The sequence below is a fragment of the Apium graveolens genome, chromosome 1, assembly GCF_009905375.1.
Source record: "Apium graveolens cultivar Ventura chromosome 1, ASM990537v1, whole genome shotgun sequence".
NCBI lineage: Eukaryota > Viridiplantae > Streptophyta > Magnoliopsida > Apiales > Apiaceae > Apium > Apium graveolens.
The window spans coordinates 179,350,185-179,375,023 of record NC_133647.1 but is presented as its reverse complement, the minus strand read 5'-3'; the positions used below and the strand labels follow the sequence as shown (position 1 = coordinate 179,375,023).

Sequence of the window (24,839 nt, the reverse complement as noted above, 5' to 3'; positions counted from 1 at the left end):
GCTGTTTTTTCTTGCAGTTTTCGTTAAAAGGTCTTGTAATTGTTGACGCAAAAAACTTGAGCTTGCATAGGTCTAATATATAATGATCAATATTTTCCCTGCTCAGTTAGTGGTTAAAAAACTTTCATCCAAAAACACTGTGATATTTACTAGGTCATGGTAGATGAAGTCATATCTTATACTCTTCAACACTTCTCCTCAATCATAGAATACTTCGTGTACCAATTGACCTGATACACTTCCTAAAACGAGTTCTCATATCATGTTAAATAGCCGGTCCGTCTAAATTCTTAAGGTGATAAAGGAAGGCCTGAACATGATTTATTCTATTCAATGGTTCCTTTGCTGTAATGACCAACATACTTCTAACGTCAAAAGACTCGTCTTAGAGCACCCACAGGCACAGCGGGGGCCTAGTTACCGCCTCGGGACAAGCAAAGTGGCATGGATTTATAAAATAAGAAAGCTGGCGCGCTGGAGAGGTTGGAAAAAACCGGTCTACTTGCAGTTTTTTCATTTTTTTATTGTTTTTTCTCTCTCTAGCACACCATCTGGATTCTGGAGCATCTTACTACTGGGGCATGCATTTTTACTCTATTTTGTTTTTTTTAAACTTATTATTAAATTCTTCAGTTTATATCTTATTTTTTAAAATATGATATAATTATATAATTATATTAAATCGAAAAATTAATTTCTAAAATATACTTAAAAAATATTTAAAGTGGGTTGCAGCTTGCATAAATTTTTGTGTAAAATTTAATATTTTCTTGTATGCAGTTTTTTATTTCATGGTTTTTAATAATATGATGCATTTTAATTACTGAGATATGTTTTTAATTTAATAATATTTTTTTTTTGAAACTAATTTAATAATATTTTTAAAATTCTTAGTCACTTTAATTTAATTATTACAGATTTAACATTAATAAATTAAATTTAAATTAAATTATAAAATTATTTTACTAAATATATATATAATAATAATAATAATATTAAAGACCATGTGAAAAATGGGCTTTGCATTGAATGAGTTGGGGTCATTTTTTTCAGAAACCCACATCGGGGTGAGGTGGCCATTTATGTCGGTGGTGGGCAGGGGAAGTAACCCCGCCGCTGCTTATGCTCTTAGGATCTTCAAAAATGAGGACTGATATATTATATTTTAATTTTTAAATCTTAATAACCTAAGGTATTTAATGATTGACATCTGAAAACTAGAAACATATGCAGAGATATTGTATACATACGGCACTCGGATCTTGCTAATCACCCATATCACGTGACATGCACACTTCACAAACAACTAAAATCAAAAAGCTTGAATGATTTGGTGAATATTCAAATTTATTTTCCCAGGATTAACAAGCCTATCCAGAAGTTTATGCATGCAATTCTTTAAGGCAAGGTTAGCTGCCCTTCATATTTGTTCGCGGAGTTTCCTCAAATTAGTGTTTGAACTACCCCCTTCACCATCACAAGGTCAAGACATTCGAGTAATCATTTTAATGAACATAAATACCAGAGTCAATGATACTGGCCAAAAATAGTCTTTTATCTACTTCTTATGTCTGTACTGCACAAGCCATGGATTTTAACACTAGGGAGAGACAGCTCTCAAACTTTTTAACAAGTTTAGCTCTTGACTGAAATCGGTCACCAATTTTAACATTATGAACAACTCTGAAACCTTTTTTCTTTACATAGTTCTTCAAGTACAAGGGAAGGGGAGGGAGATAGGAATTCAAACTCATCACCTTGTTGTGGGAAGAGGTAAGGAATGAGCATTGGCCAGTAGAATAACATTGAATGCTCACATAACCAACAATTTCTTTTCACATTAATCCATTTTTGTTGTTATTTCCGTGGAGGACACAGATCTTACTGGTAGGCGTTTTATAGTATACTATTATGTTTAATAACTTGCTCAACTGAGTTGAGTTGTAGTTGTCTGGTAAACCTCTCGGATCATTGTCAATTTTAGTTACAAGAGAAAAGTTGTGCACACTGTCATCAGATGCTCTAGCCATACCTTCTTTTACACCATCAGTAGGAAATATTGTCTTCCAAAATTTGGTTCTGAAGCTTTAGCAACTTCAAATTCAGGGTAGTAGTTTGATTTATTTGCATAGATATTTTCATTTTCGAGCCAGAGTCATAAGTTGATTAAAAGACAGCGCAGGCTTAGCCTTCTGCTCAACTGCTAATCTAACACCGCTGAGATGCCAGATTGAAACATACAAATATCAGGAAATATATAATGGAACTGCTATTACTCTGTCCAGTCAACAACCTCTTTTCCAAAAAAACCAACTGCTCTGTGGACTTGCATTATGCATCAGTCAGCGATGATAAACCAAGACAACCTTAATGGTGCAATGTCCCTTTGCTCACTTGTAGGTACTTTTTGCATACACAGAGCGTGAGACCGGTGATCCCTACTTAAACTAATAAGCACTTGCAATTGAACAAAATACCCTGAAGCTCTCAAAAGTACCATGTTTAGCAGGCCACGGAGAGCACATAACACAAACAACCTTGGAAGCAGGTCATGCCATTTCAATAAAAAAACATAGTGTTTTTGAGAAATACACAGTTTGGCGTTAGCAATCAAAGTTCTAAACCACCTTAGGGAGTAGCAAACATCATAGATAGATAATTATACAAAGCAGCTTGTAAAAACTTTTACCAAAAAAATATCTTACATTAATTTTTATGTAAGTAAATATTTAATGAAAGCCATGAACAAATTTGGTATGTACTATGTTATTTTTTATGATATAGGTGGTTTAAAATTAAGCCAAAGAATTATCCTCAGTAAAAAAATTCATTAAAATTTTATTATAGACTAAGATATAATTTGTAAAGTAAAGTATCAAAAGCAATAAAAGCATTTTTCTTACAATATTAAATTTATTTAAAATGTTGATCCATTCTTACAAGACTTAAACGTTTACTCTAATAATATATTTTAATATATTAAAAATTTACTCTAAAATACCATATACATATTTTACTAATTTTCAGACTTGTATTAAGCTGTACTAAACTTACTGGTTATAATCATGACTCTGCAAAATAGATGAGTGATTGACAAACAAACACCCTGATGAGTTTGAGTTGATAAACATATCATTTAACTGGTGCATCTCAAGCTTGTTAAAGTCTTTCTTTGCATCCTCTTTCCTACTGGTATCACAATTCTTTCATTTCTTGTTTTTTTGGCTACTTACTACATGTATTATGTGTGTGTTTGCTTATTCAAGAACTATGCTTTTTTTCTGTTATTACTTGTGTTTATACATCATTCTTTATGGGGGTTTCTATTTCTCTAGGATGAGTCTGACCCTGGCACAAAGTTTCGATTTTTACCTATTCCAAAGAATTCTCGAATTAGGATTTGTGGCTGGAGGAAAATTCTAAATGCCCTTTAATTAACATTGGTGGTAACTGGTAGATGTCTTTAGGGTTTGTCTGACCCAGATACAAAGTTTCGATTTTTATCTAATTGAAGGAAATTCTTGAATTAGGATTTGTGGCTGGAAGAACATTTTAAGTGCACTTTAATTAACATTGGTGATAAATGTCTCTAGGGTTTGTCTGAGCCAGAGACAAAGTTTCGATTTTTACCTAATCGAAAGAAGTTGCTGAATTAGGATTTATGGCTGGAAGAAAATTCTAAAGGCCCTTTAATTAACATTGGTGATAAATGTCTCTAAGGTGTGCCTGACTCAGATACAAAGTTTCGATTTTTAATTCATTGCTTGTGTGTTTGTATGGAAAGGAATTCTTGAATGAGGATTTGCGGCTGAAAGAAATTGTTCTCTTTAATTAACGCGACAAATGTGGGATGTTATGGAGAAGATAAAAGAGATTTTAACTAGCTTTGATGCCAAAATGGATGGCATTAAGAAAGATTATGGTGCGACCGTTCCAGCAATGAGTCGTTTCTTGGTTCAGCTTCCTGAAGAGCTTAATGGTAGACTAAAGGTGAGTTATTTATTATGACAGTAGGTGTTGATATGATTATAAATGGAATTGCAGTGACATTTTATTGTGCTATTGTAGTCACGGTTTGAAAGATCAGTAAAAGATGAGGATGGAATCTCGGAAATCTCCACAAGGAAGCATAAAGATTCATTGTCTATCTTTGATATTAGTCTAGAAGAACAACTTCATGCGTGGAAAGAAAATCCTTTCTGGATTGAGCAACCCCCAGATATCAAGGTAGGCAAAACTGAAGAGTTAATGTGATGTCAAGCACTTTAAACTTTTGTCAAAAAATAAAGACTTCCTGATCCTTCTAGCAGTGTGAGAGCTAATCCTACCTGTTCAATTCTGCCTATGCTAAATATTGGAAATTAAAATAATGTTTACTTAATAGTTAATATCTCATTGAGCAAAGTTATACTCGCAGGTTACTGTTCCCAAAGGTTCTTTAAGCCATCTGACTCTTGAAGTTAATGTCGGGTTGCCCCCAGATGCATTATACAACATTGTCACGAACCCTGATAATAAGAGGGTGTTCAAAAATATCAAGGTACTCGAGTTCTAATCATCAGAAAATATTTGCTTTCTATAAGTGATGCTATATTATTAGTTTGCAGATGAGGGTAACTTAATAGCGTATTAGATATATCTATCTAAATGTCGTGTATGTCTATTTCTTTTTCACTGGCAGGAAGTAATTTCCAGAAATGTTTTGGTTGATGAAGGTATGAGGCAAGTGGTTGAAGTGGAGCAAGCAGCTTTATGGAGGTTTCTTTGGTGGTCGGGGACAATCTCTGTTCATGTATTAGTTGATCAAAATAGAGAAGATTATACGGTACAAACTTAATGATCAGGCCCTGTTTTTGTGTTTGTAAACTTGATTGATAAGAATGCATGATCTAAGCAATTTTGAATTTTGATCATTGATGAAACCTAAGTTACCCGGACTCAGGTAAAGGTGTCGGCACGAGTGCAGATCCAAGTGTCAGACCCTTCATTTCTTAAAAATTAGGATTCGTGGATATGGATCCGAAATTGGACATGGCTGCGGGGATTCGGCTTATAGCCTTTACATATGTGAAATTATACCTACATTTTATATATTTTAAATATGTGAACTAGTTGTTTACTAGTTCACATACTAATTGTATGTGAAATTATACCTACATATTATACCAATATAAGGACACATACTAATTGTTTACTTCAAACTAATAGCATAGATCAAAAGAATACCATGGAAATGGTAATTTATAGACATCCCTCGCCAAAAACAAGTTGTTGTGAAGCTTTATAAATCATTTTGAACTATATTTCTGGAAATAGGAGTGTCCAGATTTCAATTGAAGGATCCGACTCAGATCCCATACCCACACCCATGCCATGTCCGATAGACACGGGTATGAGGGCAAAATTGAAGAGTCCGGGTAACATAGGATGAAACTACTTTTTCTTGATCAAAATCTTTCTTACCTGCTACTAGAAAATACGACGGGAGAAATGAGGGTGTCACAAGTTATGTACTGGTCTTATAGGTATTATAGCTTAAATAATGAAAGTTTCGATTTGGTTATTACAATGCCAGATCATCTTAGATATAAGGGTCGGATCTTGACATGTATTTGTGGTAGTTACCGTAAAGGGCATCTGCGTTAATATCTAATTTAGTTGCGCCTTGATTATCATGGTCTGTGAACTGATCAGAGCTTCTTTAAACAAATTAGAATTAGTGCCTATTATTTTCGAGTATGGTGTTTAAGCATGCTTATTTCCCGTGCATGTTAGATGAAATTCAAGCAGTTGAGGGCAGGATTCATGAAAAGATTCGAAGGTTGCTGGAAAATGGAACCACTGCTACTCGACACAGAACTCTGTCATCCCCTCAGACCTGAAACAGTGAAGGATTACATATCATACACCAAAGGTAGAGGAAGAATCGGATCAAAGTTGAGCTTGGAGCAAATCATCGAGCCGGAAATAGTCCCTCCACCACCGATTTCCTGGTATCTCAGAGGAATTACCACTAGAACCACGGAGATGCTGATAAATGATTTACTTGCTGAAGCTGCCAGAATCAGAGGATTTTCTGACAATGAAAACAGTGTCGAGCATGTAAAGTCTGAGAATTTATATGATAAATGCCGGTTAGACGAATTATCTGATATCAAAGAAAGATGGGCAATGCGAAGAAAAATTTCAAGACAATTCAATAAAAGGTTGCTTTTGTCTACAAAAATACAAGGGTAATATTCATGTGCCATCTTTCTTTGGTAGTTAAGCTTGTTGTATATGACATTTTACCTTATCTAGCAATATATAGTCAAGAATTACATCTGTTTTATAAACATGATAAGTAGCTTGGCCTGTGTGTGTTTTGGTATTCAGTGTTATCCAACAGCTGCTGTATGCTCTTTAACTGTGAATTGCTGATGAGCATCACTACACACGCACACACGCACACACACATATTATATGTGTCTGTATTCACATTAGGAGTAAAATGTATAAAACGCATTCAGCTTATACAAATATACGGTATCATTGAGGTCTAGGTTCATCATAAGTGTAGAATGCATCCTAATGCTAAGACTTACGGATGATTCACCATCATGATATATATACTTTTAGCAAAATGCCTGGTTTTCATCCGCATATACTGCTTAGTGCTTATTTAGACCAAAGTATAGTTAACTCCTAAGCTTCCTTTTATTCTCCCATTTTACTCAATGCTAATTTAAATTCTATAAACTATAAATATTGACTTATAGGTCCAATTTTAGGTTTTATAAGTAAGGGAAATTTCACTTTTTCGAATTCAAGATCGTTACTAAATGCATTGACAAGCATTGGCTTAGACTAGAGGATTGTATTTAGATTTAGTCATGCTGGACAACTTGGGTTCAATTAGCTCTGGTTTGTTTATTTTGTCAATTTTTTATGGACAGGTCCCTTGTTATCCAGATTCGGGTGGAAGTGTACAGCAGGGATTTGATTATGTTTTTTGCCTGAAATAAGTGTGTGTCGAGATGTCTGTCACTGGTACTTGAGACAAATTGAACAGTCGGGGGGGGGGGGGGGGACGAACATTCGAACAACTTGTGCAACGCAGGCAGGATTATGATTTGCCACATAATTCGAGCATGCTAGGGATATCTCTCTATAGAAAAAGTAGCTTAAACGATGAGTTGCCTTTACTCATATTACATCTAATACAAGTTGGTGGCAGTTGTGCAATTACAGATATAAAGAATTATGACCTTAAGCTAGTCAAGTTTAGAGTATCAGAACATATAACTACTTCCTTTTGTGAATCATAATTAATGCCTTCATTATTTATTATGTCAATATGAATATTGATCGACTGATTTAGGTACTTTTGCAGGCATTTTAACAGGTTGAGTATTATGAAAATTTCAAAATAGTGATAGTAAGCTAGTGACAAAGTATTAATTTCCTAATTCTCTGTAGTATGTGTCAGGAGATATTTCTGATTATCACAATTACCTTGCCTTTATAAACTTGTGAACCAGCCTTTCTATTATGTATTAGTTTTTAAATTGCAGAATTTGTATGCCTGGTCTTTAGTCTGTACTTGAGAAGCATATGAAGAGAAGTCATTCTTACTTCTTAGTGATATAATAAGTTTTGATGTGTTTACTACTTGCATATATCCTGAAGTTGTGGTCCTGTAACTGATGAGATTTTTATTATTCTTATCGAAAGTAGTTGTATATCAATTGGAATAAAATATAGGGTTTATTGATTTCAATGCTAATAATTGTACATGGTTTACGTTATTGAGGACGTATATATACTTTGTCAAGCTTCACGCTGAAAAACAAATATCTTAGCGTAAGTACTAGCGAGTAGTCTTAAAAAATCCTAGTATTATGAGTTCACCAATACAACACTCAAGATTTAGCTACATTATCCAGATCCTTAAGCAGTCAATTGTGCAGGGACATAAGAAATTGCATGTTCTTGGATGGAAGCCATTACAGATGATCTCGAGCAGTTTTCTCCCTCTTGGGCAGAGTTCTCAGCCTTAAAATCCAGTGACTCGTCATTGTAAATATCCCACCATTTGGAAACTAACATTTTGATGTCTTCTCTGTCCATGTTAGCTTCTTTGCCAGTGTACCTCCATGGCTTTGATCCCTATATTAGCAAGTTAAACCAAATAGGTCAAAGTTTTAGGGCAGACAGCTTAGTTATATTCATTATTCGAGATATACTTTATTGCAGAAGAGAGCTTACAGCAGCACAGTAGTGCACAACTTTTACTTCATCTAGTTCTACGTTCTCCGGGTGACGCCATAACATTGCTAGAACCAGGTTGTATGCTAGAGGAATGGGCTTGTATATGTGGTTGAAGAACATGTTTAAGAAATCCTATTAATAACATAATAGTTAGATATGTAAAACCACTTAGTTTAAACTATTGTTTCCATCTTAACTTTGTATATATATATATTATGTGATGCCTATACGAATTATTTTCATGTTTGCATACACATTCATACGTATATTATATATTTATATTTAAGAATAACTTACTTGCTCGGCAAAGGGTGTTGGGGCAGTAATAAGAAGAGTCTGAAGAAGGCTTTCATAAATTAAGTGACTAGGTTCAAATACAAACATTCCAGCATTGAAGTACAAGGGAGGAGGACAACCCATCTCAGCAGGCCATTTCACTTTATCTGGGCACTGCTGGCAATACCCAACTGAATACTGGGGGGAGTGGCTCCATGTCTTCTCACAAAAGCAATCCTTTACCGCATAAAAGTACCCATCTGGAGTCTCAAATAGATGGTCGATGTTTTCAAACACTTGGATGTCGGCATCAAGGTATACCATCTTCGTGTATTCAAACTGAAATAAACATACAATCATTTTATAAGTACCAGTGGACATGCTTAACATCTAAGACTACATGATAAGTTAGTTTAAGATAAGCTATACTGGTTGCTTACATTCCATATGCGGAGTTTAGAGTAGTTGATCACGTAATAAGCCATTGCAAACTGAACCTCGTTCTCTGGTGGATAGATGGGCTCAATCTCTTGTATGATGCATCCCTGAGATCTTAATATCTCACGGTGTTCCTGAGGTACATCAGGCAACATTGCCACCACAAGTGGGTATGCACTCTTCGCCTTCCGTAGACCCTTAGCCAGCCCCACTACCCCTTTGACGTAGTCACCATTGCCTGCTAAGAATGTCACGTAAGCTCTCTTCTCGTAGCCTAGTTTCTGATTAGGTAAGTTTCTACTACAGGTAAAGGTGTGTACAGGTACTCCCGGAGCCATTTACTAGCTTTTGAAAGGATACTAAATGGTAATGTTGGCCTGTGTATATGGAGGAGTGTGGGAAAGTAAACCAACAACTCTAAGGTTGCCACCCTCTACTGGCCTTTGTTCCTAGGTCCTACAATGAACACTTGGGGGTTTATATAGGGCCTAAATGGAAGTAAAATGCACACGAAATGAACTTCAAATTAAATTTAAATAATAACATAATTATTTCCAAATTTTCTTTAGATGAATCAACTTTTATGTGAAGTCCTTTTTTGGGCTGGATGTGAAGGCAAATGGAAATGAATGAACATAATTTGTTGTTCAACTAACCATTGATCTAGCCTTATCGTCTAGAGTAAACGGCTGAGAGTTCATATGCTGATTTCATAATCAACCGAAGATGGATATTGATATATTTGTTAGAATATTTTATTTGGAGAGAGAGGAATAAGTAGCACATCCTTGAAGTATAGGCACTGACTTTCGTTTGCATTAACAAATACAAAACACTGACTTTCATAAAGAATAGTGAAATCGTGTCTGTTGATTGGTTCCCATTATGAAAAATGAGAGAGATATTTTAGGTTAAGCAAACATATCTTCTACTCGAGAATGATAAGATGTACGCAAAACTTAGACATACTCTAAAGAGCGAGGAAAATGTTTGAAGCTGGGCATGAGTTTAATGTGCATGCTTTGCTCTAACAACTTTGGTACAATTTTTCAGACAAACTCGTTGAATATATAATTCTGATTGACAAGCTCTGGGTTTCAGTAAGAGTACCCATACCTCTGTGTACAAATAATGGTGTTTTATGTGCAGAGATATGGTAATAACCTGTCCATAACCCATACCAGCTCTCCTCAGCCTTGGTGTGGACCAAAAGAATTGGGTGCTGGTGTAGTCACAGTCTTGAGGGTGACCAGAATAGAAAAACACAAGGAGTTAGGGTCCTATATTCTACACAGGTGTATCTATTTACTCCTCATCTTCTACTAAATGTAGTATGGCCTATATTTGTTTGACAAAAATGTATACAAATACAATACCAATGTGTGTGCTAAAAGAAACAGAGAAGCTCAGCCTCTTTTTCGTTTACCACTTGGTTATAGGATCCTTGGTTATACTTACTTCCAACAGCTTTAGAAACATAACCCCTTGTCTGTATCAATAATTATAGTTAAATACTCTGAATTTATAGTAAATAGTATTCCCATGGAAAATATTCCAACAAAGTTGGAACAAGGTAATATCGAGGGCAGGTGGTAAGTGTGTACAGTGTGTGGAAAGAGTTCTACTGCACAAGGCGTCGAAATTATAAGTACCCCGGAATATTTTTTATGCTTTTGAATTTTTGGTGTCTAGCACATACTATAAGTTAGTACCTAAATTCCTAAAAACATCAAATAGAATTTTATACTTTTTATTATGGTAGTTCTTGGTTTAATAAACTGGGGGTAAAAATGTGCATCAGGGGTAGTTAAGAATCAGTTGTTTACTTGTTTGTATTTAGGACATAGCCCCAAAAATAGTTAAAATGGTATATCAGCTTAAAAATTATAAGATGATACTTTCTGGTTCGATGTGCATACAATCAGTATGCACATATCGAACCAGAATTCAAATGCCTACTGTAGCTAGCAGTCTCGTATATAATATTTGGTGGGATCAAAATTTCAAATATTTGGTAAATTATTTGGTTTGTAATATAAACTAAGAGGACCAGAATTCAAAAAAATATTTATTAAATATAATATAATAATATATTAGTATATAAATTTAACTTCAGCAGAGCGTCTGCAGAGTCTTTATATCCAGCCAACCATTCTTAGAGTTCAGATACTTAAAGGCAAAGCAGGTCGACTTTAGTTGGAACTCATCATATGAGGAACATACATATTTACATTTTTATATGAAGCCATTGAGATTCACTAGGCAGACATAACTTGAATTACTAAGTAGATTTTATTTAATTGATCAGGAAAATATATATATTATGACACCTAAACAATCAAGTTTGTGTGTCTGCGTCACAATATGATTCTACACTGTTACATCCCTCGAAAAAAACACTTGCACAGACATTCTGGCATACAAATTTACAAGTAATAATCCTATTTTCAACAACTTAGCTACTAAGTTTATGTATACTACCTAGCAAGGTAAAAAAGATTATTTATGTACTACAGTAATGAAAATTTAACAGACATCATGATAAGTCTGAATCTGATTTTTCAGTGGCTTGCCAGTCTCTAAGCAATTTATCGGAGGTTCAGTCGCAGAGTACAATTTTCCAAATGTACGCCAGCAGAATGGATCATACATGTGGTAGTGTTCTTGCAAAGGTTTGAGTGCTATGGTATTTAAGGTAACCTCTGTACAAGGAAGACTGTCACTGCAGGCAAAGTGCACAGGTTTTACCGTGTATGTTCCTCTTATCCTTTCATATGTGATTCCTGATAAAGCCACAGCAGTTGTTTGGTTCTTGCACTTGCTTTTGTCACAGTAGAATTGGTCTATTATAATTGGAACTTGGACTTCAGAAACTTGAATATTTGAGAATAATACTCCTTGCACAGAACCAGAACCACCCTGTATAGTAGCGGAGTTAGCTGAATTGTTTATCCTTCCAATATGAGTCAAATTGTAAACGAGGATATATAAATTTGCTATTTTTACTATTTATGATCTAATCCAGTTCGAACTTTTTGTTGGTATTGAACTCTGATCACATAAACTGTGAATATACATTCATACCTGCCAAGTCTTTATCCTAACACCATTCATTGTGTTATGCATGTTGATGTCTCGAACAGTAATGTTTGAGACACATGCTTTTGTGCTATCTTTTCCTAAACCTCCTATGCTGATCCCGTGTCCTGGTCCACAATTGACATTGTGAATATATACATTCGAACATCCAGTCTGTATTGAGATACAGTCATCTCCTGCACACACACACAAAAACGGTATCATAATCTGTTCTTATATTTGTCTCCAGCCTCCAGGCAAAAGCATATTATTTTTTGTGATAATGATATCAGTTTTATGTTCACTGAATTACCAAGAGAAGGAAATGACTGAAATTGTCTCATTTGGAAATTGACACGGGACTCTGTTAAGGCGTAGATTTAGACCAACTGTATTTATGATATTTGGGCTATATGATAAAATCACTTATGCAAAAGGTCCCTTCCTATATGCAGCAGAGTTGAACTTTATATGTTTATGAACTAACTATACCGAAAAAGGCTAATTTGCACTAATTATACTAATAATTCTACGTGACATCAACATGAGATGTACTTTATTATATAGAGTTATGCCTTACCACAAGCAAGGTTTGTATTGTGGATTAGCACTTCTCTTGAGTTCTGCAAGTGAATTCCATCAGTATTAGGGCTATCAGCGGGAGATAAAACATTCATGCTGTACACTGAAACTCCCACACAGTTGTCAAACTTGAGGTGGCACTGGGGACTGTTTCTAATTGTTATTCCTGTGACTGTCACATTAAAACTCCCGTAAAACCTTAGTGCCTGTGCAGAAAAGCAAACTGTTAGGTTTGAAAAGGATTAACTTTCAAGAACTGCACTACAAATTAATCTCGAGCATAGGGTCCTTACAGTCGGTTTGATGTTTGGCATCTTTCCGACAAGTGAGCTGCTTACCTGCCACAAAGTTAGATGGGAGATATTAGATGTATATTAGATTGCTCTTAACTTTCAGATGGTTATTTATGAGAGATTGGTTAAGTGGTTACAGGAGTTTGTAGATTTGCAACTGAGTCGTTCAATGGAACAATTAGTTTTGATTCACCATCTAAAGGATCACTCGATGAGTAGTCTTGCCACCAAATCGCTCCTCTGCCATCAATAAGGCCTTTCCCTTGAATTGTAAGTCCTACCAGTTTTGTAAATTCAAGCCATTGAAAAAGACCGGAGCCAAAAGGATTGAAGTTTGTTGGAGCTAATATTGTACCATCAAGCTGTAGAAAACGATATATTTTCAGCATACAAAACTGCTGGTGACAGTCCGTTCCATGATGACACATGTGATTAACTTAAAATGTATACAGGGATTAACAGCAGTTTAGGACTGAATGCGCCAATACCAAAGTCGATACTATAGGTAGAAAAGGTCTTTATTGGAGCTGGAATAGAGTATAGAGTATCATCAGCTACTCTATCTAGGCAGCTTAATTATGGATGAATACATATTACTGCTATTCAATTTACTTATTAACTGACTAATGTGAGATTTCCATAAGCAAAGTATCATTGACTTATGACTACCTGGAAAACAATGTTATGTTGACAATAAGGACCAGAGAAGGAGATGGGTCCCACAAGGAACTCATACTTTGATGGAATAATGATGGTGGAAGCCTCAACTTTGCAAGCAGCAGCCCATGCAGCTTGAAATGCCTGCCATACAGAATAAGAGACATTACTGTAAGTTACTTTGTAAATTAAATCTCGTTCAATTTGTAATTTGTATTCTCCAGCTATATAGAACGTGACTGCAACGTGATTTTTGCATCTGCCTACTGAGAGACATCATTATTAATTTTTCTTTTAATGCATTATGAACATTATTCTCCTCAAATTACCAAGGCCAGCCTTAAGTTTTGCTTGAATTTTTGCAATACCTGGTGTTCACAGGCATCTATATGTCATTTTTTTAGTAATTTTAGAAATTTTAAGTACTCCTGCCACAAGCCTTTACTCGGACAGTCGGACTCGAACCTTCAACCTATTTTTACTAAGAGGCTTGGCTACAATGGTAGGGATTGCATGCAGACATGTCAATTGTAAATATTTGAGTGAAAACGGCATTTGCAGAACAAATTAGGAAAATGTGTAAGAGTTACCTTTGTGTCATCTGTTTTCCCATCCCCTTTGGCACCGAAATGTAATACATCAAATATAACAGCTGAAACGTGACCTTTCTTTGGAGGTGCTGGAGCCACTGGAGGTGCAATTTTTGGTTTTGATTTACTACCATGTTTGTGTTGATGACTACTGCCATGATTCGTTCCTTTCTTCTTGTACATGGAGGTTTTAAAGCTTCTGCTATGCTTCCAGTGCTGGCCTCTTCTAGCATTGCAAGTTCCGAATGTTGCAGACCAGATTAACAAGGAAACCATAAGCAATAATGTGAGGCCTCTGATAGTAGGACTCATTTTTAAACAAATTTATTGATTGTTTGTGCAGATAACAGAGGAGATATCTGGTGGTTAAATAGGATGAATTCTCCCAAAGCCATGCAACTGTGCAGACATGAAAAGAAGTTTTTATTGATTTGAGGTAAATTTGTATTTATTCTACCTCATTTTCATAAATATCAGTTATTCTAATTCCATTTTCAATAATTTAGTTGAGACTTTTCAAGCGGCCCACAACAGGTCTCTTTTATGACATTGCAACATATAGTATTGCATGTGACATTGTGAGTTGCAACTGCTGAAACGTATAACTTCTTCATCAGTCATGATTGAGAATTGAGATCTAGATTATCAGAGTTAAGATGTAAGGATTTTGGACAGTTAGTTATTTAACGAGGCATCTAAAATTAAGGTTCCGAAAAATGCAGTTCCAGAGTGCAAAATTGTTAAACATATATAGGTGGATTCAAATTTTTGCAAACTTATGTATTAGGAATTGTATGAAGTTTATGAGACCTTTTTGTTTTATTATGTCTCTGTGACTGGTACATTCTATTATTTATGCTGCTGCTAGTTTTTACGTAATAAGCAAAAATAGGACGTATCGCACGTGATCAGTGGGTCAAAAGAACTGATCATAAAGCTCGTTTACATATGCATTTGATCACATGCAAACATTACTTTGCGAATCACGGGGCTATACTCTCTGTACTTTACTTGTGCATATATTATAATAAAAGATTTGCACAACTCCTATTCCCCTGTGAGTCCCGTAATCCCATTTGTTAATCGAAGCTTATTAAACACATGTTTTAGAGTAATTAGGGATTTTTGTCCGCGCGTTCTAAAAATTTTTTTTTTTTAAAATATATTAAATAATATAATGAGAAATGTTTACTTAACTTTTCAGTTGAACACTAATACAACATTACTCTTTTAACGAAAAAATTTACGCGAATATATTTTTTCACATATGTTAAAGAAATATATTTAAAACACTAAGATAACATAATAAATGTAAATTTATGTATATATGTTTTTTATTATGTAAACATATTTATAAAAAATAACGAAAAATATATTTATATACGAAAAAATTCCTTTATACCGTCGACCCGATTATAAATGTAATAATTTATCTTTTGAATCTAATGTATATGTTTATATGATTATAATTAACTTAAAAAAATTGGTTAAATTTTATACTGTCATAACTTTTTGTAACACCCAATCTCATTTTTTAATATACAATAATTGAAATAGTACATATACCTTATGACATCAAATTATCATATCAAATATGAATCGAGGGAGCCGATCTTAAGAAGCCAACATTCAACGCGGATGCTGGATGCGGCGATGACAGGACTTTTGGGCTCACAGACTTGGCTGGATTCTCCCAATACTTTATTGATTGCAATGTGGACCTGAGACTTTGTTCAAGAATTGGACAGGATAAGACTTAAGTATCTATTTTAAATCAACTTTATGTCCTGGTTTGTGCAAATGAAACTTAACCAATTAATGTGGAACTTAACCAATTATACTGTATATATATATATATATATATGCAATGCACTCTTCAAATTAGAAAGCACGTGTATAACAGAATCATACTCAATCATTAATGGACCCAGATAGTCATGTGGCTAGGAAAATTTATGTCAAGGCATATTAAGTCACTTAGGAACATACCGCTTCCAGGAGTTTCCTTCAAAGCAGACGAATATAACTTCTTATTTCCTGCTTCTGCTTCAGATAATTATATAAAGTGCTCAAACTGTGTTTTCATGTTAAAAATTTCTTTCTCAATGCCAAGACCAATGGCATCAGGCAGCATGTCGACAATGTCTTTCAAGTCATCTTCATTATATACAAAAAAAAAATCATTGTCCTCATGTTGCTGGCTGAGCCAGTAGTTATAGAACCATGTCGAGGTTTTCATCAATTGCCACCATTCTGAAGAGAAGCCCTTCACTTGACAAAGAGCAGCTGAAATAAATAGTGGGCCATTAAACTTTAATTTATTTTAAAAATATTTTAAATTATACAATTTCATTTATATATTTTGTTATGAATTTATAATTAATTCAATTTAGATAGGTGTCAATATTTTGTATATGTTTCATTTTGTATCGTTTACCTTTTCAGTCAATAAATATTATTTACACGGTTTTTTCAGTTTATAAATATTGTTTAAGTTTTTTCAGTTAATCAATATTTTTTCACATATATGTTTTCTACATATATTGCTTAAACATATGAAATCGAAATCAATTTTCGTCAATTACTCCTCTAACTGTATTTCTGTATATAAATCTCAAATATAAAAAATTAGTTCAATATTACTCGGCGTCGCCTTACGGCGACCCCTCACAGTTTAAAGTTTGAGAAATTGAAAAAATATAAATACTCAATATAAGTTATTTTAAAACCATCAAATTAAAAACTGCAATGTTACATTTATATATATATATATATATTGCTTAAACATATAATTTTGAAATTAATTTCTGTCAATTACTCTCTAACTGTATTTCTATATATATAACTTAAATATAAAAAAATTAGTTCTATATTACTCGGCATCGCCTTACGGCGACACCTCGTAGTTTAAAATTTGGAAAATTAAAATATGAAAATACTCAATATAAGTTATTTTAAAACAGTTGAATTAAAAACTACACTGTTACATTTCTACATATATTGCTTACAAATGTGAATTCGAAATCATTTTTTGTCAATTATTCTCTAGCTGTATTTCTATATATATCACTTAAATGTAAAAAAATAGTGCAATATTACTCGGCGTCGCCTTACGGCGACACCTCGCAGTTTAAAATTTTGAAAATTAAAAGATATAAATACTAATATAAGTTATTTTAATACTGTTGAATTGAAAATCACAATATTTTACCTGAATACAGATACAAAATATATAAATTAGTGCATTAAAACAAAAGTCATTATTCTGCTAAAGTAAATTTTTATTCAAAAGTATTTTAATATTACTGCGACGCCTCGTAGTTTAAACATTATACAATTACAATATTTCTTTTATCAACACAGATTCGTATCAATGCTCTATAATTTGCAAAATGATTTTCCAGTTTTCTAAAAGATTTGCTGGAAGCCTCTTGAACTGTAGATGTCATGGAAATCACAAATTGATTCCAAATAGCTAATGGCACGATTGCAAGCATATGTGTGTTCTGCAAATATTTTTTAAAAAAGTTAGCGAAAAACATAGTTATGAAACAATATACTATACGTATTCACAAGCTGATTCTATTCCTGATGCTGAATTTGCCACAATATTCTATGTGAATTGTAATCATGGAGAATATAATTGAGAGTTAAGATTGTAATCAAATTCTGATTCTAATCTTGATACTGAAAACCCTGATTCATATCCTGATCATGATTCATATCCTGTTGCATAAGAAATCAGGATTTCTCAGCATCAAGATTAGAATCAGGATGTTAATATGCAGAGTATGCTCCAATAGATGTGAGAAATGGTACGAATGCAATTGATACAATTAAATCACACCTTATAGTCCAACAAAATAAGATTGTGCCTGACTGCCTTCCCACGGTCATTACTTAATATCCACATTCTTGTCGCTCGAACCTTCAATGTCCAAGCTACTTGAGTAACATCCAGAGTGGACAAATGCTGATGGTCGTCCATATCTGAATGCAAGAAAATGAGAAACTTAATAAATTACTATGGAACTTCAATATATATTTGAGGAAATCAAAAATGTGTACCTCTATTACCTGCTTTTGATGTTTGAAAATAGGTTGAGAGCCAGACATTTCAATATATAGTACAGTTAAACGAAATTGAATATGGTAGAGTTGCATAATCTTTTTAACTTTTAAACAGATATACACTATTTTCATTGATTAATTGACTGAGAGTTTGTGTAGCCATAATATTCTCTGTGAATTGTAGTCATGGAGAATCTAATTGAAAGTTAAGATTATAATCACATCCTGATTCTAATCCTGCTGCTAACAAACCCTGATTCATATCCTGATACTGATTTATATCCTGATGAAGGAGAAATCCAGGAACATATCCTGATCTTGATTCATATTCTGTTGCAGAAGAAATCAGGATTTCTCATCATCAGGAATAAAATTAGGATGTTAATATGCAGAGTATGCGCCAATAGATGTGAACAATGGTTCGAATGTAACTGATATAATTAAATCACGCCTCACAGTCCAACAGAATAAGATTGTGCCTGACTGCCTCCCCACGGTTATTTCTTGATATCCACATTCTTGTCGCTCGAACCTTCAATGTCCAAGCTACTTGAGTAGCATCAAAAGCGGAAAAATGCTGATGGTCGTTCATATCTGAATGCAAGAAGAGAAGAAACTTAATAAATTAATATGGAACTTAAATGTATATTTGAGAAAATCAAGAATGTGTATCTCTATTATGTTCTTCTAATGTTTGAGTATAGGTTGAGAGCCCAAATATGTGAATATATAGTACAGTTAAATGAAGTTGATTATGGTTGACTGAGAGTTTGTGTATTCACAATATTCTCTGTGAATTGTAATCACATAAAATATAATTGAGAGTTTAGAAAACTTGTTTCATGAATATTGTGTCTAACACAGTAAGAAATGGAACAATATAACCGGTAACGCGTAACTTGCATTTAACGGTGATGAAGTGATATAGGTATAAAAATACGCACATTGATAGCATAATCACCCGGATAGAAAACATATTCATTAGTTCCCCTTAAAAAAATTAAATTCTGAAAAATTTATAAGATATGTTGTATTTAAACTTGCCACTAATAATGTCAAAATAAAAAAAATAGAAGAATAAGTAATAAAAAAATAATGTAGGATGTGTATTAGTGATACCACATTTTTTCACTCCCCTATGCTTGAGCAACGTGTGATGATTACCAAATTGTTTAGATAACCAAATTTCTTGTGGTGGGTCAAAATCCCCTTCAACATGTTTAAAACTTATATCATGTTTAAGATTTTTACATACATCTAAGATTACCCGTGCATGAAGCATCATACACAAAATAATATTGACGAAATTGCAACAATAATCAAATATCTACATAAACAGATGTAGTATATGCAATTGTTTTAGATATTAACCTTATAACCTACTTTAGTTAGATAATAAAGGGAGATTAGGGCTCTAACGAAAAATATGATGTTATCAAATGCTAATCAGGTTTGAAAACGACACAGATGACATAGAAGTACTATAAGGATGGTTGAAATACCCGTCAACACAAATTTTGATTCTCCAACATGACTTCCTTTTCTTGATCCAAACTATTGAAGATGTAAATTTGTACCTTTTCTCTTGACTGGTCCAATAGCTCCTTAAATAATTTCCCCTGAAATGATTCAACAATTATGCTATAAAAAACTATCTTTCTATCTAAATCTTTCATTCATAGACACCGGGATAGAGTTAATAATATAAGGTAACCTTCATCAAATATGTAAGCAACAACTATGGATATGGATGTAAACAAACCATATGGACACATATATATTAGTAGAAAAATTTACACAAAAGAGCGTAGCCTAAATAATAAATTAGATATTATTATTTAGAAATAGCATATGGACAAACCTTATAATGTGAGAGATAAGAGGATAACCACCTTAAATTGACGCCACCAATTTTAAACATTATAAAATTATTTCTTCGAAAAAAAAGATAATAAAATTAAAATATTTGTTTTCTCGACACAGTTTGATGTAAAAAAAATTAAAATTACATAAATTACCTTAATTATCAAAAGGTAAATATATAATATAGACAAATGAAAATTATATAGTTATATTCAAAAAAGCTGAATTTTTATATACAATTTAGTTCAATATTATTCGGCGTCGCCTTACGACGACACCTCGCACTTTAAACTTTGAAAATAAATGTAAAAACTCTACATAAATTATTTTAAAATATGTTAATTGACAATCACTATATTATATTTGATGTATACAATTTGCAAAAGTAAAACATTAGTGCATTTAAATTATTTTGCAACGAAAACGTTTTATTAAAAATTCATTTTAATATTACTGATATGCACCTTAAAACGACACTTTTAATTTTAAACATTATCAAAATTATTCTCCAAAAAAAAGATAATAAAATTAAAATATTTCTTTTCTCGACACAGTTTGATGTAAAAAAATTTAAAATTACAAAATTACATTAATTGTCAAAAGGTAAATATATATTATAGAAAAATTAAAATTGTATAGTTATATTCAAAATAGCTGAATTTTGATATACGATTTACTTCAATATCACTCGGCGTCGCCTTACGGCGACACCTCGCACTTTAAATTTTGAAAAAATAAATATAAATACTCTACACAAATTGTTTTAAAATATGTTAATTGACAACTATTATGTTATATTTGATGTATGTAATTTGCAAAAGTATACATTAGTGCATTAAATTTATTTTGCAAAGATTTATTTTTATTAAAAGTTCATTTTAATATTATTGATAGCCACCTTAAACTAAAACCTCTAATTTTAAACATTACAAAATTAATTCTTCGAAAAAAAAGATAATTAAATTAAAATATTTCTTTTCTCGATACAGTTTGATGTAAAAAGTTTTAAAATTACATAAATTATATTAATTATCAAAAAGTAAATATATACTATATACAAATGAAAATTATATAGTTATATTCAAAATAGTTGAATTTTGGTATATAATTTAGTTCAATATCACTCGGCGTCGCACAACTCGCACTTTAAACTTTATAAATAAATGTAAATACTCTACAAAAGTTATTTTAAAATATGTTAATTGACAACCATTATGTTATATTTGATGTATACAATTTGTATACAATTTGCAAAAGTATAATATTAGTGCATTAAAATTATTTTGCAACAAAAACTTTTTATTAATTTTTTTAATATAATTGATAGCCACCTTAAACTCACTCTTCCAATTTTAAACATTAAAAAATTAATTCTTCAAAAAAAAGATAATAAAATTAAAATATTTCTTTTTTCGACACAGTTTGATGTAAAAAAATTTAAAATTATAAAAATTATATTAATTGTCAAAAGGTATACATATATTATAAACAAATGAAAATTATATAGTTATATTCAAAATAGTTGAATTTGATATACAAATTTAGTTCAACATCACTCAGCGTCGCCTTGAGGCCACACCTCCCACTTTAAACTTTGAAAAAATAAATATAAATACTTTACATAACTTATTTTATAATATGTTAATTGACAACTATTATGTTATATTTGATGTATACAATTTGCAAAAGTATATATTAGTGCATTAAAATTATTTTGTAACGTAATTTTTTTATTAAAATTCATTTCAATATTACTGATAGCCACCTTAAACTCACACATCCAATTTTAAACATTATAAAATTAATTATTCAAAAAAATATAATAAAATCAAAATATTTATTTTTTCGACACAGTTTGATATAAAAAATTTAAAATTATATAAATTACATTAATTGTCGAAAGGTAAATATATATTATAGACAAATGAAAATTATATATGTATATTCGAAATAGCTGAATTTTGATATACATTTTAGTTCAATATAACTCGCGTCACGGGCGACACTTCACACTTTAAACTTTGAAAAAAAATATAAATACTCTAAATAAGTTATTTTAAAATATATTAATTGACAGCCACTATGTTATATTTGATGTATACAATTTATAAAAGTAAACATTAGTGCATTACAATTATTTTTCTAACGGATTTTTTTTTATTAAAAATTCATTTTAATATTATTGATATCCACCTTTCATTGACACCTCCTAATTTAAACATTATAAAATTAATTCTTGGAAAAAAATATTATAAAATTAAAATATTTCTTTTCTCGACATAGTTTGCTGTAAAAAAATTAAAAATTACATAAACTATAACAATAATTTTGAAATGCAGATAAATATAATTCTTCGAAAATGTAAACCGTGTATGCATATATTTTGAAATGCATAAAAATATCAGAATATCTCTTTTTTAAATTTTTGAAGATTTTCGTTAATTCATTCAATATTTGAGATTTTAATATCAAAAGATAATTGACCTTAAAAAGAATTATTACATAAGGTTACATAATTTATCCAAATTTTTCGTAGTTTAATATTGCACTTTTATCTTCATAATATTTTTTTTACATAATTTGAATGAACTTAATAATTTTATTAGTTTATTACAATAAAAAGTATGCATATAAACTAAATTTATTATTTATATACTATGATACTTTTTAATATGATTTTTTCAATAAAATTTAAAATGAATAAACTTGTACTAAATTTATTATTTATATACTACCCAATTTCTATAACTATAAAACATACATTTTTTTTATAAAGTCAATTGATATATTAAAATAGAACACAACAAGTCCTGATAGTTCAAACCTGACGAAGAAGACATTAATATAATTGTTAAACATAGCATGCATTCTTACATACTCTTGGACCAAATATACTAAAAAATAACCCACTGACTATTTACTTTACTATTACAATCTTACATTACTTAACTTGGACATAATTTAGAAAATTGAAGTTCACTGAGTAACATGCTATAAATTAGCAAAAATCAACGGCGCTAACACTGAAATATGGCATTACAGTTAAACTTCAATTCATTCATCTAGCATTAGCTTCCTCCATCATTGCCAATTGCAGCAGCACTTCTTTGCATGATACATGATACAAGGTGCAATATCAATGCAATTTAATAGTATTAACTGCAGCTGTCCTAGTACTTTCCTCCTTTTTAGTTGGAGAAATAATAACAGCTGCAAGAGCAAAATCACTTCTTCAAAATCTGAAAAATAAGAGTCAAATATACAACTTTAAGATCAAAGCTGCATTCAGTTATCATATCAGAAGATAAATTGCATACCTTGATTTAAGATAATATTTTTTTACCATATATATGAATTTGGTGATCGAATATTTCATGAGGTGCGACTCCTTGTTGTCAGTCCATAATTTGAAGCAAAGTCCATTAAAAACATAATAAAAGAAAGAAAAGATACTCAACTAAATGAAAACTTCTCAGATAATTATATCTTTCGTTTAAGTTTATATGAGAAACATGATATATAGTTTGGTGCGAGTGAGATGTCTTGCTGCTAGAACATAGTGATTCTGAAGTGTAAGCCTGATGTGCACATGCCCGAGCCTGGATTCTGGCCGTCGGTTGCATCAGCTGGAGCATATGTGTACTCTACTTTCTCACAATGTGGCCTCTTACCCGCGCTTGGAGTTTCACCAATGCTTTTAGTGCCTTCCATGCCCTTCTTACCTAGAGTACAACCGCATACAAACTCATAATCAACATATAGGACTCAACACTAACCAACACAAGAACACCAGCCATATGAAAAGTAAAAATTATTGAATTAATTATGTTATTTTTTAGGCATTGGTAGATTATAGGAAACATTGCAAAAGGGATTAAGTTTGTTGTACATCATGTTCAAATATCAAAAAGCTTGCATACAATCACATAAATAGATTAAGCTATATATTTTTCATCACGGCTAGTGGATGTATGAGATCATTACATAATCTTTGATCAAGAAGTGCAAATTACTGCAAAAGTAAGATACGATTTCAAGACCAAACTGCTAAGGCGTCAACAAAATGTTAAGGCAAAAATAGAAGTGAATTGATAAAATAACAGAAGGCATGCACATAAATTATTATGCAGCCAGTCACCATGTCCGCATGATACAATCTTATTAATTTAACAATCCATATTTACATTATTTACATGCACTTGCATTAAACTTCGAGTGAAATATCTGGATACTTTGGTTATTAGCCATGAAACTAATTTATTAACAACTGTTATCGTAAAATAGTTCAAGTACAATAGTAGAAATTTCCTAGCTGATGGTATTGAATTTTTAATAAATAAAGTTGAAAGTATCTTACCTGATGAAAACTCTTCCAAGAGCTTTGTAGTATGGCCTCAAAGGAAGTGAAGCATCAGGAGCAGTGGTTTCTTTCATATTAAAAAATTTGATGTTAGATAGAATCATCTTATATTAGTATATAACATTGGTACACACCATTAGTGTACAAACTGTATGTTAAAACAAAATAATGTGCGGATTATAAAGCTAACAGATACACTGATTCACGAAATTATAACTACTCTTGCATGATTAATCAACACATCATCCCAAGCTGCACAAATAAAAAATAAACATATAAAATCAATACGTTCAGAAATATAACTTTGAAGTTTCTGTAAGACAAAAAGTACAGAGCAAGTTATTTTGAAATCAAAATATATTGTAAGATTAAAAATTATAG

General features: G+C 32.0%; 3 protein-coding genes across 3 annotated transcripts; 1 reads left to right on the top strand and 2 right to left on the bottom strand.

The window, feature by feature from the left end:
* The first annotated feature begins 3,042 nt into the window (after positions 1 to 3,042).
* LOC141672268 (uncharacterized) lies at positions 3,043 to 7,537 on the top strand. Its single transcript, XM_074478832.1, has 7 exons — positions 3,043 to 3,192; positions 3,785 to 3,990; positions 4,069 to 4,227; positions 4,418 to 4,540; positions 4,682 to 4,825; positions 5,776 to 6,233; positions 6,936 to 7,537. Exons 2-7 carry the CDS (start codon positions 3,844 to 3,846, stop codon positions 6,997 to 6,999), a joined length of 1,095 nt encoding a protein of 364 aa, XP_074334933.1. The 5' UTR covers positions 3,043 to 3,192; positions 3,785 to 3,843; the 3' UTR covers positions 7,000 to 7,537.
* Positions 7,538 to 7,727: 190 nt separating this feature from the next.
* LOC141672277 (galactinol synthase 1-like) lies at positions 7,728 to 9,422 on the bottom strand. The gene is made up of 4 exons (XM_074478844.1): positions 8,967 to 9,422; positions 8,548 to 8,865; positions 8,248 to 8,382; positions 7,728 to 8,148 (listed from the first exon to the last, which is right to left on the bottom strand). The coding sequence occupies exons 1-4, from the start codon at positions 9,300 to 9,302 to the stop codon at positions 7,930 to 7,932; spliced, it is 1,008 nt and encodes a 335-aa protein (XP_074334945.1). The 5' UTR covers positions 9,303 to 9,422; the 3' UTR covers positions 7,728 to 7,929.
* Positions 9,423 to 11,424: 2,002 nt separating this feature from the next.
* Positions 11,425 to 14,476, bottom strand: LOC141672259 (polygalacturonase At1g48100-like). The gene is made up of 7 exons (XM_074478820.1): positions 14,165 to 14,476; positions 13,587 to 13,718; positions 13,055 to 13,279; positions 12,918 to 12,962; positions 12,623 to 12,830; positions 12,049 to 12,239; positions 11,425 to 11,883 (listed from the first exon to the last, which is right to left on the bottom strand). Exons 1-7 carry the CDS (start codon positions 14,474 to 14,476, stop codon positions 11,491 to 11,493), a joined length of 1,506 nt encoding a protein of 501 aa, XP_074334921.1. The 3' UTR covers positions 11,425 to 11,490.
* Between the last annotated feature and the right edge of the window lie 10,363 nt (positions 14,477 to 24,839).